The 14,130-nt window shown below is 39.2% G+C and overlaps 1 protein-coding gene across 4 annotated transcripts in view; it reads left to right on the forward strand.

The window, feature by feature from the left end:
• Positions 1–14,130, forward strand: part of Dmtf1 (cyclin D binding myb-like transcription factor 1) — a 41,026-nt gene that overhangs the window by 20,217 nt on the left and 6,679 nt on the right. The window contains exons 6-13 of one of the 4 annotated variants that reach the window (XM_017592381.3): positions 2,121–2,235; positions 3,196–3,272; positions 6,617–6,774; positions 7,832–7,864; positions 8,587–8,696; positions 10,337–10,565; positions 11,593–11,744; positions 12,950–13,159. In XM_017592381.3, coding sequence (XP_017447870.1) covers positions 2,121–2,235; positions 3,196–3,272; positions 6,617–6,774; positions 7,832–7,864; positions 8,587–8,696; positions 10,337–10,565; positions 11,593–11,744; positions 12,950–13,159 — 1,084 coding nt within the window. Of the gene's footprint in view, positions 1–2,120; positions 2,236–3,195; positions 3,273–6,616; positions 6,775–7,831; positions 7,865–8,586; positions 8,697–10,336; positions 10,566–11,592; positions 11,745–12,896; positions 13,160–14,130 lie in introns of those variants that run through there. The other 3 variants (XM_063285395.1, XM_039106913.1, NM_053693.1) reach the window with 3 other exon arrangements.

Genomic DNA, 14,130 nt, shown 5'->3' on the forward strand with positions numbered 1-14,130 from the left:
ACCAAAGTTTACCAGACTCCGTGCCTGTGCATTTCAAAGAAGTTCTCGTAGCTAGGCCATTCTGCTGCTGTGGAGCCTCACACTGAGGCTTACACTTTCACTGCAGAGTTTGTGTTTATACACATAATCTACCACCAACACTGAGTGCTCTCTGGCAGGAGGAGAGTGGGACCACAGCCTTATATCCTGTGTAACTCATGTTCAGCACCTGCATTCAGTCCTTCCTCATCCCTTAGAGTCAGCATTTCTTACTCTCTTTTCTGAGTTATACTTTACTCACATGTATGCTCATGTTACATATATTATGGGCTGGATTCCGCATATGAAGGAGAACATGAAGTTTTTTTTTCTTTCTGAGATTATATGATATATATTCAAAGTCTATCCATTTTCCTGAAACTTTTGTTACTTCATTTTTTAGAGCTGAATAGTATTCTAGTTTTTAAATTTTCATCATTTAGTATTATTTCAATTGATACTGAAAGGGCATTTGACAAAACTCACCATGCCTTTATGATAAAAGTTCCGGAGACTTTAGAAATAGAAGGAACATACCTCATTCACTCACTTAGTCAGTCAATGAGTCAATCAAATAAATAAAGGCTTTATGCAGTTAAAACCGTTGAGACTTGTACTTGTTCCATTAGTTTCTTATATGTTCATATACACACACGCATATCATTTGTTTACACATGTGTACATCTGTGCATGCTACAGCACACATGTGAAAGTCAAAAGATAACTGATTCTCTCTTCTTCCACAATGTGGGTTCTAGGATTCAGGTCAGCAAGTTTGAAGCCAGTCTTTATCTTCTGAGCCATCTCACTGGCTATCCAGTGATTTCTAGCTAGACTGAAAGTCACTTCCACAAATAGTGTCACAAGCAGCAGCCATAGAGACATGGCTCTTTCTCATTGTGCTCTCATCTTCCACTGACAGCTTTCTCTATTCTCTGAAAAATGGGACTGTTCTTCAGATTAGAAATTCAGTTTTCTGTTTATAAGAGAAATAGTACATTCATTCTTGGAACTTACCTCAAACTAGTGACAGCCTCGTAGTTTATTCAGGCCAGAGACTAAACTGAATGACAGTTATCATGTGGCTCTCTGATGTGTCTGTGACAGCCTCATACATACAGTCGCACACTGACCAAGTCGGTCCTTTTTCCAGTATGGCTCCCTTTAAGCCCATGATCAAGCCTGTGTCCATGCCTCATTTACCTGAGTGCTAAAGCTGTAGCCATGACGACATAAAAATCCGTGTAGCCATTACTGTCAGAGTTCTCTGAGAGGAACATACACCAGGAGCCTGTGAATCTTTACCCACTAACACAAACTCCTCAGGAGGTAAAGCAGACAGTGATTCTGCAGTGATCTCTTTTAATTTAGTCAGATAATCTTTTAGAAGAAGTTATACTATGCAAGAGAAAAATCTCTTGAGGACATAGACCAGTCATAACACCCAAAGACAGGAGATCTTTTTCCTGTCTGTAACTGACACCAACTGTATGAAAAAGTTCATTTTGCCTATAAAGACACCTACATGACTTTGGAATATATTCTTTGTTTGTTTGCTTGGTTTGGTTTTTGTTTTTTGAGACAAGTTCTCACTGTGCAGCTCTGGCTGTCCTGGACCTCACTCAGTACACCAGGCTGGCTTTGAACTCAGATCCACCTGCTTCTGCCTCTGCCCTTATGCCCCTCTGCCTCCTGAGTGCTGGGGTTAAAGACGTAGGCACTGCACTCAGCTTGGAATATCTTAACTTTTCTTTTTTGAAATAAGACCTCACCACATAGCCCAGCTGGCAAACTTAAAATCCTCCTGCTTTAGCCTCCCAAATGCCAGGATTATAGTTTTGTGTCCCAACGCAGCTTCCTTAATGATTTTTAATTAATGCAGTGCTGATCAGATTATAAAAGGCAGTATGCACACAAAGTGAACACTTTCGTTAGAATTTTACAATTCCTAGCATCAAAACAGGTGAGTCAGCTTGGGTATTAAATCAAGCTCCGCCTATCTCTCTCTCTCTCTCTCTCTCTCTCTCTCTCTCTCTCTCTCTCTCTCTCTCTCTCTCTCGCTTTTCCCCCTACCCCCAACCCTACCCCCTTCTCTTTTAAAGATTTTACAGAATGATCAACTAGATGAGATGTCTCCATTGGGTACTGAGGAAGTTTCTGCAGTTAGCCAAGCATGGTTTACAACTAAAGAAGACAAGGATTCTCTCACTAACAAAGGTAAAGCAGACTGGATTTGAGATTGCAGTACCAGAAGCCAGGAGTCTAAAGGCTTGTTGTCATCAAGATTCTGTTTCCCTTATGAATACTGACGCACAAATACTCAATAAAATTATTGCAAACCCAATTCAGGAACACATCAAAATGATCATCCATCATGATCAAGTAGGCCTCATCCCAGGGATGCAGTTCAAGATTCTGCATTAGGACTTCATTGGTGGGACAGAGTAGTGCAATCTTTGTATCTAGTGGGTTTAAATTTAGCCTGAATGAAACCATAATGCTATTTATTTTAGAATAACTATTTCTGATACAGAGTAAGTTTTGTTGTGTTTTGAGCATTATATTGTGGTGGTATTTAAGAAACAATACAGTTATTGCTTTTAAGAAGAGAATGTTTTACTTTGGCTTGAAAGTCCTTTAGAAGCTTAAAGTGGGATAGTGTCACATAGCTGGGGATACCATTGCTGGGAATAATACCATAGCTGGGGAAGCTGTTAAAAAACAAAACAAAACAAAAAAAAAAACCACCCAAGTAACTGAAATGCAGCTGTATTACTGTAAGGAAAGGAAGCAGAGATACGTGAGTAATCTCCCTTGCTTAACAGTGAACACTGGTAACAATCCATCCACTTGATATCCAGTGTCTTATGCTTATCTAGCCCCACAATTATTAGTGCTTGTTTTTGTACCTATAAAACAATTTCGTAATGAAAGAAATCTTTTGAGTATGATTTGATTCTTTCCCTTTGTCTAAGCAGTTTTACTTCTGAAAGAGAAGTAGCAATGCTTTAACAATCTTCTGTCCCCATTCAGTTAGGTTACAGTAGTGACTGCACTCAAGGACACCTCAGATGAAAGGCACACACACAAAGGAAGGCTATTTGCTTTGTTCTCCTCAAAGGGGAATGTTTATGTAATAGTTCTTTTATTTATGGCATACTAATATTTCTTTTAAAGGACATAAATGGAAGCAAGGGATGTGGTCCAAGGAAGAAATTGATATTTTGATGAACAACATTGAGCGCTATCTGAAGGTACACCATGATAATGTTTTCACATTTCAATAATTTGTTTATTGATGGTGGCAAGAATATCCAGGTAGTGTTTTGTGTGTAAACTATGAATATCTTACTGACTTTCTTAACAGAAAATTGCTGCCTTTATAATTTCAAGGTCTGTGAACTTACTTGTCACAGTGCTCCCTCCTCAGCCTCTTGCGGTACTGTGATTACAGGTACCTTTTGTGTGTACCAAGGTGGGAGCTGAGAAAGGCTGTGGACTTGAAAGGGTAGGAACTAAGAGTGGGTCAGATATAGCAAACACTGTACATAACTGCTCAGTGGCAAGAGAGCAGGGTCTACAATTCAACACATGTAACCTAACTCTAACTGGAAGCAAGGTACGTAGCGTCCGGACAGCTGCAGAAAGTCCAGGTCAAATGACTAGAACTTTATTTACAAAAATGGGAGGGAATAAAACCTTGAAGGAAAACTGATAGTTTAGGTAAGTGGTAGACTGATGGTGGAAAGCTATACTCGTTACAGAATCCTCTCCAGAGCCTTGCTGCCTTACCCTTGAGGTGGAGTTAGACTTAGTGTTTGAAATGTCGGTTGTTATCATTGGTTGGATAGTAGGATATGCGCTCTTACTGGCTGTTATCATCTGATATACATAAAACACACTGCTGCCTGCCACATCTGTGTTCCTAAACTGAATGTTAACTGCAGTCTTCCTAAGGTAAGCTCTGTAAACTGTAAAGAGCTTTTAAGAAATCTTTCATTCTTTATAAACTCTACAAATGATAAATGGAAGTGCTTTCACAAAGTCAATTTTGAAGAAACAGTATCAACAAAAAGTCAGTAAATGTTGAGAGTGAATTTAAAAGTTGCCCAGTGGTCACACATTCAGTGACAGTGAATTGAGGGTCGCTGTAGGGCAGGGATTCCAGGTTACCTGGTGTGAGGTGGCATGGGCCGCCAGAAAATGCCAAAAGTCTATGTACAGCCATAAAACAGGGTAAAAAACACCAGATTTAGAAAACTAAGAACACAGTTTCTTGTTTAGCAGATTTGAGCAATCTCCTGGGACCCTTCCATTGTAGTGGTCCTGTCTGAGGTTTGAGATGTTTGACAGGGCACGTGTGAGAACAGCAGGAGCTCAAACTGGCGGGAAAGCCCGTCAGCAAGCACTCTGTGCGCAGTCCTAGTGAGGAGGAACTGCAGTAGCTTAAACAGAGTTGATGTTAGGTCATCTGGGGAATAATGGTATGGTAGGATTGACTGGAAGAGGCACTGTTGAAAAGATGGGTCAGTCCTGGGAAGGAGAAGAGATAATTTGTCGTTAGTTCTTGATCCTACTGTGTGATACTCATAGAAGAGTGACGAGGAGCCTCTTGTAAATGTCACATAGTCTATGTGTTGTGTGAAATGATAAACAGAAGTGACTGCCACCAACAGCCTGAGAAGGGCCGACATGGTTGACATGTCTGACAGCGCCAAGATTATAGGTATGCGAAATCTGGCTTTAGTTGTGTGCAGTACTAAAACTATGAATAAATGATAGAAAAGATTCCAAATGTTTTAGAAGATGTTTGAGTATGATTTGACTCTAATTTCACTGTAATTTTACCTGGGTCTCACGGTTATAAAAAGAGATGGTATCTTGTGCATTGTTTCTCTTGCTCCGTATTGTGATTTTTGTCAGACATCGTTTATCGACTTGGTTAGCTGTATTTCACTGAACGAATAAATTTCAGGTTGCTCATTACCCAGGAAATGCTAATTTTCATTCTTTTATGTGTATATGTTGATTTCAAGTTAAATAAGTTTAGATGCTTATTGACCATTATATTTCTTTTTAAAATTTTCTTTGTACTTTCTATCCATTTTGCTATGGGTTTTTTTCTGCCAGATGTTCACAATATATGATATATACTAAGGGTTTATTGGTTCATTACAGGTACTTTGTCAAAATTTAGGGCCTGTCTTTTCCTTCCCTTTGGATAACTTTCCTGGCTTAACCAGTGTGCTGCTCTCTTGAACAGTAACACCTGACAGGGCCGGTCTCTTCCCACTGCCCTATCTATGTTTAGCACTCTTCTCTTAAAAACGTAGTTTGTAGAGAATAAAATCCTGATATAATTGTTATTGGAACTACACTGACTCTGTATAAATATTATAATATTTTATATTCTCTATGACTTGTAAGCTTTGTAGAGAAATGCAAATTTCTATTTATTGGCAGCTTGATACAGTGCTTTGCTGTTTGGTTTATTTTCTCAATGGTTTTTAGCTATCTATGTGTATAGTATTCTCTGAAAATAATTATTTTCAAGTATGTATTTCTGTTATGTTCTTTATTATGGCCACAGCTAACCCTGACACGTTTTATCATTTATGAGTATTTTCCTTATATTTTAAATTTTGACATGTTTTCTACAAATATGCTGATAGGAGTCATCAGAATAATGATTATTTTGAAACTCAACAAGCTTCTACTGCTGGGTGGACTCACATCGATAAATTAACTTTCTTATAGATCTCTGGTTTCAGTGTACTAATTTAGTAGGATTTCGGGATCAATATTGAGTGAGCTTTCAGCTTTGCCCCAAAATTATTTTCTGAGGTTTTTCTCATTTGCTTCACTATTGAAGTTTTGCTGGCCCAATAAAATCAGAAGTTACCAACAGTTACTTACCTCTTGACTGTGTGCAGTGTTCACTGGTAATACCACTTGCGCCTGGCACTTTCATTATGGAAAGATTAGTAGTAATGGTTTTTTTTTTTTTTTTTTTGGTTTTTGTTTTTTCAATTTTCTGGTTTGTCTATTTGATTTTCACTTTTCCAGAACCCATTTTGGTAAATTGACTGTTGAGGGATTTAGCCATTTTATGTAAATCCAAACTTTTATAAAGTAGTTCGCAGTGCTCATTTGTTGATTGGTGTCTGGAACACCTCTACCTACGCCTTTTGTTGTTGTTGTTATTGGTGTTCATTTCTGGTATTTAAATGTGTCTTAATTCATCCTTTCAAAGAACCAATTTCTAAACTTATCTTTCAATTTATTTGATTGCTGGTGGTTAATTTTGCTTTTTTGATTTTCTTGTACCAGTTTCAAGTTTACTTTTTAAATTTTTAATGATTTTTAAATGAGTTAAACAGAAATTGAGTTATGAGAATTGAATAGTTTGTTTTTGTGCCCTTAAGAATCTCATGAATAATTAATGCAACATTATGAAGTTTATATTTGATTTATTAGCAATAGAGTCTTTCTCTTAATGTCATTGCTGACCTTTAACATTAAAACTAATTTAAAAGCATACTATATCCACATACATTGTATTAGAAATCCCTAAATCAAAGAAATGTAACCCATTTAGGCTCGCGGAATAAAAGATGCTACAGAAATCATCTTTGAGATGTCAAAAGACGAAAGAAAAGATTTCTACAGGACTATTGCGTGGGGGCTGAACCGGCCTTTGTTTGCAGTTTATAGAAGAGTGCTGCGCATGTATGATGACAGGAACCATGTGGGAAAGTATGAAAACTGTACTCTGCATGTTTTCACATAACAAGGGGGAGTGGCTAAGAACTGTCAGTTTTTTAAAGTTAATTCCTGAAGTGGAGGCAGCTATGACTCATTACTGGTAATCTTATAATTTTGTAGGTATTGGATATGTGGAGAAACCTCGCAGTAAGGACTTGTTTTAATTAGAGCCTGAACCACCTTACCTTACTTGATCAAATTGACGGGGTCAGAGTTTGCTTTGTAGATGAAACAGTGAGGTGGTTAAAAATGTAGGAACTGTTAAAAGAATTCCATATTCTTTGTTTTCGTGATTTGGGAATTAGTAGTACTAGGATAGTCACTTTGTTTTTAAATAAAACAAGAGTAGAAAATAACAAGTAATGGATAGATTTCCGCCAGAGGCAGCATTTATGGGAAGGTGTCAGGGATGTTCAGTGCAGTTATTTTGGGGTCTTACTGCTGCTTTGGTCTCTGGAATGTTAAGTGCATAATGAGGCCTCCTCTAGCCTGTCAGCAAGCTGCCAGTGAAGAAACATTGTATGAAGGTGAAAAAAAGAATTTTTTGGCTCAAGAATGAATGACTTGGCTAACTTCTCAAAAATCTTCCATGTAGTACAAGTGGTTGTAAAATGGACAGTCTTATATAATGTTCAGATAAATTTTTTTAACATATAAAAGAAACATTGCATTAACTGTGTGGAAATAGAGAAATATGTTAGAGCATCTGCCTGGCTAGAAAAGAAATTTTTTTCTCTTTTCCTCTCATGTACTGTTGTCTGTTGAGCATCTGCTATTTCAGAGACCTAACTAGACAACATAGGGCAAGCAGGTGTTTGAAATGTTGGATTTTCATAAAGTAATAGAGTATATATGTTTATTATACTAACAGTAAGTATTGGGGTTTTTAAGAGTAGAGAAGCATTTAAACTCCCTTTAATACACTTTAATAATATTTTCTATATGCTGCTTGATTTAATGTTCAGCTCTCTAACTAAAACTGGTTTGGGGTAATGTTTTGAGCACTCGGTATTCAATTGATTTCTTCTCCCTTGTTCTGAATTTCTAGATACACTCCTGAAGAAATTGAGAAGCTCAAGGAGTAAGTTTTCCGTTTTGTTTTCATGACTGCAATTGTTGGCTTTTCTAAGACTGGTGTAGTTTCATCTGGCTCTTAAAAGCATGACTTTCTGTTAGAAGATACATTAGGTTTGCCCCTAACCAGACAAATTGGTCTCCTGTTGTCCGCCACCTGGTGCTTGCTGAGACCAGTAATAGGTGTTCCAAAAGAAAGTAAGTTCAGTGGCCGGAACACCATACTTAGGACTGTCCCCTGGAATGACGGGCTGTTACATTTCCAGACGCATAATGCTGTTATGTTGACCTCAAGCGGAGCGTGTACTTTATGTGTATGTCTGTCTATCTGAAGACAGTGGAAAGTGGAGCTTATTCATTAGGACCTTTTTAGATGTCTGAAGATGCTTGTTAACAATATGCTCAAAAGGAGACACTTTGGGACTTGCCTGGGAATTATGTCAATAGCCTGAGGGGAAAAATTTGGTCTTTTTGAACACATATCCAAATTACCTATTTTTTTCTCTGACCCAGAAAAAGGGCAATTGCTGCCTGTCTTTTTTTCACCCATAGACAACTGTGGACCCCACCCAATAAAAGGCCACACTTTCAAACTTTGGCTCTCAAAAATATTGCTGCCCACAACTTCCAAACCAGTCAAAAGGGAAGAAGAAGAATGAAGAATAAATGGTGAAATTAAAAGGGAGAAAACAATTGAACCAAATGCTGATGGGCAGACTCTTGTTCTAGGCTCCGGATAAAGCATGGCAATGACTGGGCAACAATAGGGGCGGCCCTGGGAAGAAGCGCCTCTTCTGTCAAAGACCGCTGCCGGCTGATGAAGGACACCTGCAACACAGGTACTGCCCGTGCCGCTGGGGCTGCCCTGGCGCCAAGCCTCCCACCCCCAGATATGCATGTCTCTGTGGTCATTCAAGGGATCACTTCCTCCCCTTAACAGATAAAGCCCACAAGTGTTATGCTTAAAATACAGGACGTTGAACGTTGCTAGCAAGGACACAGCAACAGCTCATTTGCAAATAAGTGTAAGTCTAGCGTGGCTTAGTTTTGTATCAATTTAAAACTGGTCCACATGAGAAACGGTTCCTTAAGATAGAAGTAGTTTTGATGTAAGGCCATCTAACTAAGAACAGCCTATGTTTATGAAAACTTAATATTCAGGAAAATCCCGTCAGGAAGAACCTGTGTGTGTTTCAGGGTATTGTATATATTTTGCGGATCTCAAACTTGAATTATAGTTTTCTATAAACAGATTTATGGTTATTAGTATTTCAGTGTCTTGACAGATCTGCACATTACCTCTTAATATATGCAAATGTTCTGAGGATAAACATCAAACCTAGTATTTGTGAGAAACGGTAGTCGGTAGAAACTCTGTTATTGTCTCTACCCTTTCTGAGTCTTAATTACTTTGTAAAACAGAAGTTTCAGTAAAAACTTTCAGAGGTCTTCAATCCTGATGTTCCTGAAGGATCCATAATCCTTTTAATTATAATTTATTTCAGGTTTAGTTTCAGCTTCTAAGCAGTGTTTTTCTTTACCCCCTTACCTAAGGAGAGTATGTCCTCTCTCATCATCATTGTTACCAATGAGACGGCGAGAACATGAATCTCACCAGCTTTCCCTCATTCTTTGGTGTGGCCTAAGGAGGGAAGAAGCAGCTATAGATGAAGCTCCAGAGGTTTTGTGCACTGCCGTAGGCACAGAACTCTGTATGTTAGCACAATGTCAGGGGCACTGCCATTCTCTGACAGCAGCCTGAGAGATGGACTTGCCAGCTTCCTTTTGCCTTACCATGGCTCCAGCTGACTTCTCCAGTGCCACAAGACAGTGTAGTCATGCCATGCACATTGTGCTCAGAAAGCAGAGCCTTGTCCTTCTCTGTCAGTCTTATCCAGACAAGGGCTCAGTAAAGGACTTGTTCAGGAGTGTGGTCCTGAAATAACACATTTTATATCCAAAATTAAACAAGAGAAACATTCGATACTGTTAATAAGCTTAGAGATTTGGAAAATACAGGAATGAAAATGTATATGACTATTAGTGTCATGATTGGCTCATATATTGTTGCACTGGCTTGGAGTTGGGATGGTATTTTATTGGGTAAATCTAATTCTTACTGAAGTAGATGAGCTCAGAGATGTTATTCCATGTATGCTTTATTATTTACTCTTAATAAGAACAGCCTCTAAGTGTATTCCATTGTTGCTGGGGCGTGTGTTAACACAGTCAAGTTCCTCCTACTTTACTGTTTCTATACAAAGGGCTTGATTCAGCTTGAACATACGTAGTTCTTCATAAATATGTTTTAGGTAACATATCTGTCCTTAAAAAGCCAATCGAATTCTAGTGCATGTAGTCTCCTGCTGAGTGCTGTTGTAAAGTAAACTCATCAACAGAACTACTCACCTTGGCCCTTGTGCTGAATCCTGTAGTGACGGAGAAGATAACAATGTAGTCTGGATGGTTGCTTTCTCAGGGAAATGGACAGAAGAAGAAGAAAAGAGACTTGCAGAGGTAGTTCATGAATTAACAAGCACGGAGCCAGGTGACATCGTCACACAGGGTGTGTCTTGGGCAGCTGTAGCGGAAAGAGTGGGTACCCGCTCAGAAAAGCAATGCCGTTCTAAATGGCTCAACTACCTGAACTGGAAACAGAGTGGGGGAACTGAGTGGACCAAGGAAGATGAAATCAATCTCATCCTCAGGTTTGTATCCCAAATCTTTGGCAATAAAACCTGCTTGGATACTGTAGACTCCTTGATTGACTTTAATTTCCTTGAGTGCCTAATGAAAAGCAGCCTTCTGTGGATGGAAGTGACCATGTCTAAGGTCACTTTACCGTGAGCCCTCTGTTCCTTTATGGTGGCTGCAGTCAGTGCCCAAGCAAATACCATATGAGGATGCGGAGGCTGAGGCTAAGGCAATAGCAGTGAAGTGTTTCCACTGTCCTCCAGAGGGCCTCAGCCCGAGCCTGTGGGAACATGGCAGAGCGCCTGTGCATCAGTCTTCCTGCGCTCCTGCGCCTCAGCCCCGGTTACTGTGCCTCAGTTGGCAGCAAGGACCTAATAACAGTCACGTGCACCATCAAGTTAGATCAAAGCAAGCACTTCTGCCTCCCAGTTCAGCAGATAGCTTTAAGATAATGGCGGTGTGTTTGTAAATTTGGATATTATTTTGTTTCAACCATAAAAACTAATGAACAAAACAGCGGGGAAAATCTTCAGAACATTACAGTTACAGTTACATCAAAGCCTTTGTGACAATAAAAGCTAGGAAATAGACTTTTAAGACCTGATTTAGCTATACTGTTGTGCTGGGTTTTGATTCATTTTCCATTTTGTTTTTTTTTTTCTCAACTAAGTCATTTTTATATATGGTGAAATTGACATTTTTTATATAAATGGAAAAAGCTTGGAGCCAAGAAATAACTCATTATAAAACAGTGCAAGCACTGTACAGCTGGAGCTGTTCTTGGTCTGGGTGTCATCTCTAGCCTGCTCCCTTTCCTTCACGGTGCTAATCTGCTTCTAGTTGCATGCGGCTGAGCACCTGGTTGCACTTGGGCTTCTTAGCTTTGAGGCTAATCTCTGCTGCTGAAGTCCCTTCCCTTTAATGGTGGACGGCACCTCACTGCCTGACCTCCTGTTCTTCATTGCTGGGCCTGTCACCTGTAGTACAAAGAGGATTTATAAATAAATTTAAGATCAAATAGATTTGTTTTGTAATTTGCAGGATAGCTGAGCTTGATGTAGCTGATGAAAATGACATAAACTGGGATCTTCTAGCTGAGGGATGGAGCAGTGTTCGTTCACCACAGTGGCTTCGAAGTAAATGGTGGACCATCAAAAGGCAAATCGCAAACCATAAGGATGTTTCGTTTCCTGGTAATGTACTACTTGCTTACAGTATCACTTCTGAACAATAGTGGTAGGAGTTCTTTGCCTTAAGTAAAGGCCAGTATGGCACATTCCCAGTGAAACTGCCCTGTTTCCTTGTCTTTTCTGCTCTAGAGAAGAGTCCATGTGATTTGTAATCCCAAAGCCTGTCAGGGAGGACACATTTACATAGGTTCATGTTTTTCCACATAAACTACTATAAAGAGGAAGTAAATGTTACATGGTTTTATTTAGTACAAATCTTTCTAAAAATGAGTTAAGTTTGTTATTTGAGGAAAAATTTGGTACTCTGTTTTGTAGAAAATAGGCTCTATGGGTTTCTACTTTTGTTGCTAAATCCAGGGATCTTAAATTGAATTTACTTAAAGACTTGCTGTTTTGCATCTAGGTGCTAACCTAAGTTAGAGAGTCTCATTTAGGCTCAAACAAATTTCTCATCTTATGGTACACCCAACTTAACAGTTTTCAAAGGAGAATGCAGTGCTGAGGGGCTTTACTTGAACTCAGTTACAGAGGATTAATGTAGATTACCATGAAGGAACAAAAGCTGGACATTGTGGTTCACACTTGTAATCTCAGCACTAAGAAAGCAAAGGCAGGCAGATCACTACAGACTGAGACACCAACCCCTCACACTGGCCAAAAAGAGCAAAGCCTAGAGTAAAAGACCTTGAGTACATATTACAGTTTGGCAGTCAAGTGCAGCCCTTGAGTCATTGATGGAAAATGTACACTATTCATTTCAAAATAAACTTCCTAAATAATTGTACCAGAAGATGCAGGACACAGAAGATAACTCTTTCCATGCCCTTAACAATGCCCAACCATTTCTATTTTGTTGTGGTTCCAACGGCAAGAACAGTATGATTTTAGCATTTTTGGGGTAGGCATGGTGGCACATATTTAAGTCCAGGCTGCTTGAGGGGCTGAGATAGAGGATCACTAGGTCTAACAATTGGAGACCAAACTGGGCAATATAGCAAGACCACTCCCATCTCCAAAAAAAATTTTTTTAAATCCTTTTTTAATGTTATGATGGATGTTATATTATCTAACAGTTCTCACATGCAGTATACAACTATTTACTCCAAATACTTTCCCTCCTTACCCTCCTCCCACCCTACTTCCCTTGTTGCTTAGATGGTGGTCTGTCGGAGAGTCAATGTTCTTTTTGTCTACCCATCTCCCTTCAGTCTTAATAAAAGGTCTTAAACAGTTACATGAGAACCAAAAAAACAACCCAGTGCTTTTGGAGAATAAATCAGGATCTGGCGTTCCAAACAGTAATTGCAATTCCAGTGTACAGCATGTTCAGATCAGAGTCGCCCGCTTGGAAGATAATACAGCCATCTCTCCAAGCCCCATGGCAGCGTTGCAGATTCCCGTCCAGATCACCCACGTCTGTAAGTGTCGGCGCCTCAAGACTCCTTGCCATTGGGCCCTAGGACCTAGTTAATGGCTCCAGTGCCTTTTAGTCTTCTAGAGTGTTGATGGAAATTGAATTGGGAGATCTAAGGCATTTTATGTTTACCTCCGTTAACATTTACACAAGAGTGAATGTGTGACAGGAAGAGCTTCAGCCGCCTACCAGCTATAAGTATTTCTAAATCATCTCTCTAGATTTTATAATTAAGAATAAAGATAAAATAACTGATTAGAAAACTTTTTCTTAATACGATAGTTAGCAAGCAAAGAGATAGTGTTCAGCGTGACATTACGTTTATAATTATCCAGAATGTAGACAACGTAGGTGGATCTGAGGTAGTCTATTTTAAAAATGGGATCTTTATAAAGGTTGAAAAAAAATTAAGGTAGTAAAGGGACAGTTCAATGCACGAGAGTGTTTTTCATCTGTTATCTTTGCCTGTCAGTTTGTGCTTAGATTTCAGGAACCCAGCAATATACAGAGAGGAAAGACGTTTCACTTCAGCTCCAAGTGTACTGTCCTCTCCCCTTTCTGACATTTCTTTAATTGTAGTGACAGAAATGAGTTCCAGTTCTTGGAACCATCTTTATTTACCATACACCCCCCCTTTTTTTTGGTGGTGGTGGTGGTCCTACCTGATGCTGTTTGCCTGTGAAAAGGTTATTGTTTGCTGTGCTTGCTCACGAGCGTTTCCTTATTGCATTTTGATTAAGGTTTGCAGGATACCATCCTATTACATGCTGTTTCTTGACTTCATCTTTAAGATGATAATAGTGTTTTGTCATTGGGACAGATATAAATACACACACATACACTCATATCCAAATGTACCCTCTTGGTGCCCTGGTTTAGAAACAGCGGGCACGAATTGATACTTTGACCACATCTGTCTATATATGCAATGACTATCAAAGTTATCTTTGAGGGGGCTGCACTTGCCTTGCATGG

Source organism: Rattus norvegicus, chromosome 4 (assembly GCF_036323735.1).
Source record: "Rattus norvegicus strain BN/NHsdMcwi chromosome 4, GRCr8, whole genome shotgun sequence".
NCBI classification, from domain to species: Eukaryota; Metazoa; Chordata; class Mammalia; order Rodentia; family Muridae; genus Rattus; species Rattus norvegicus.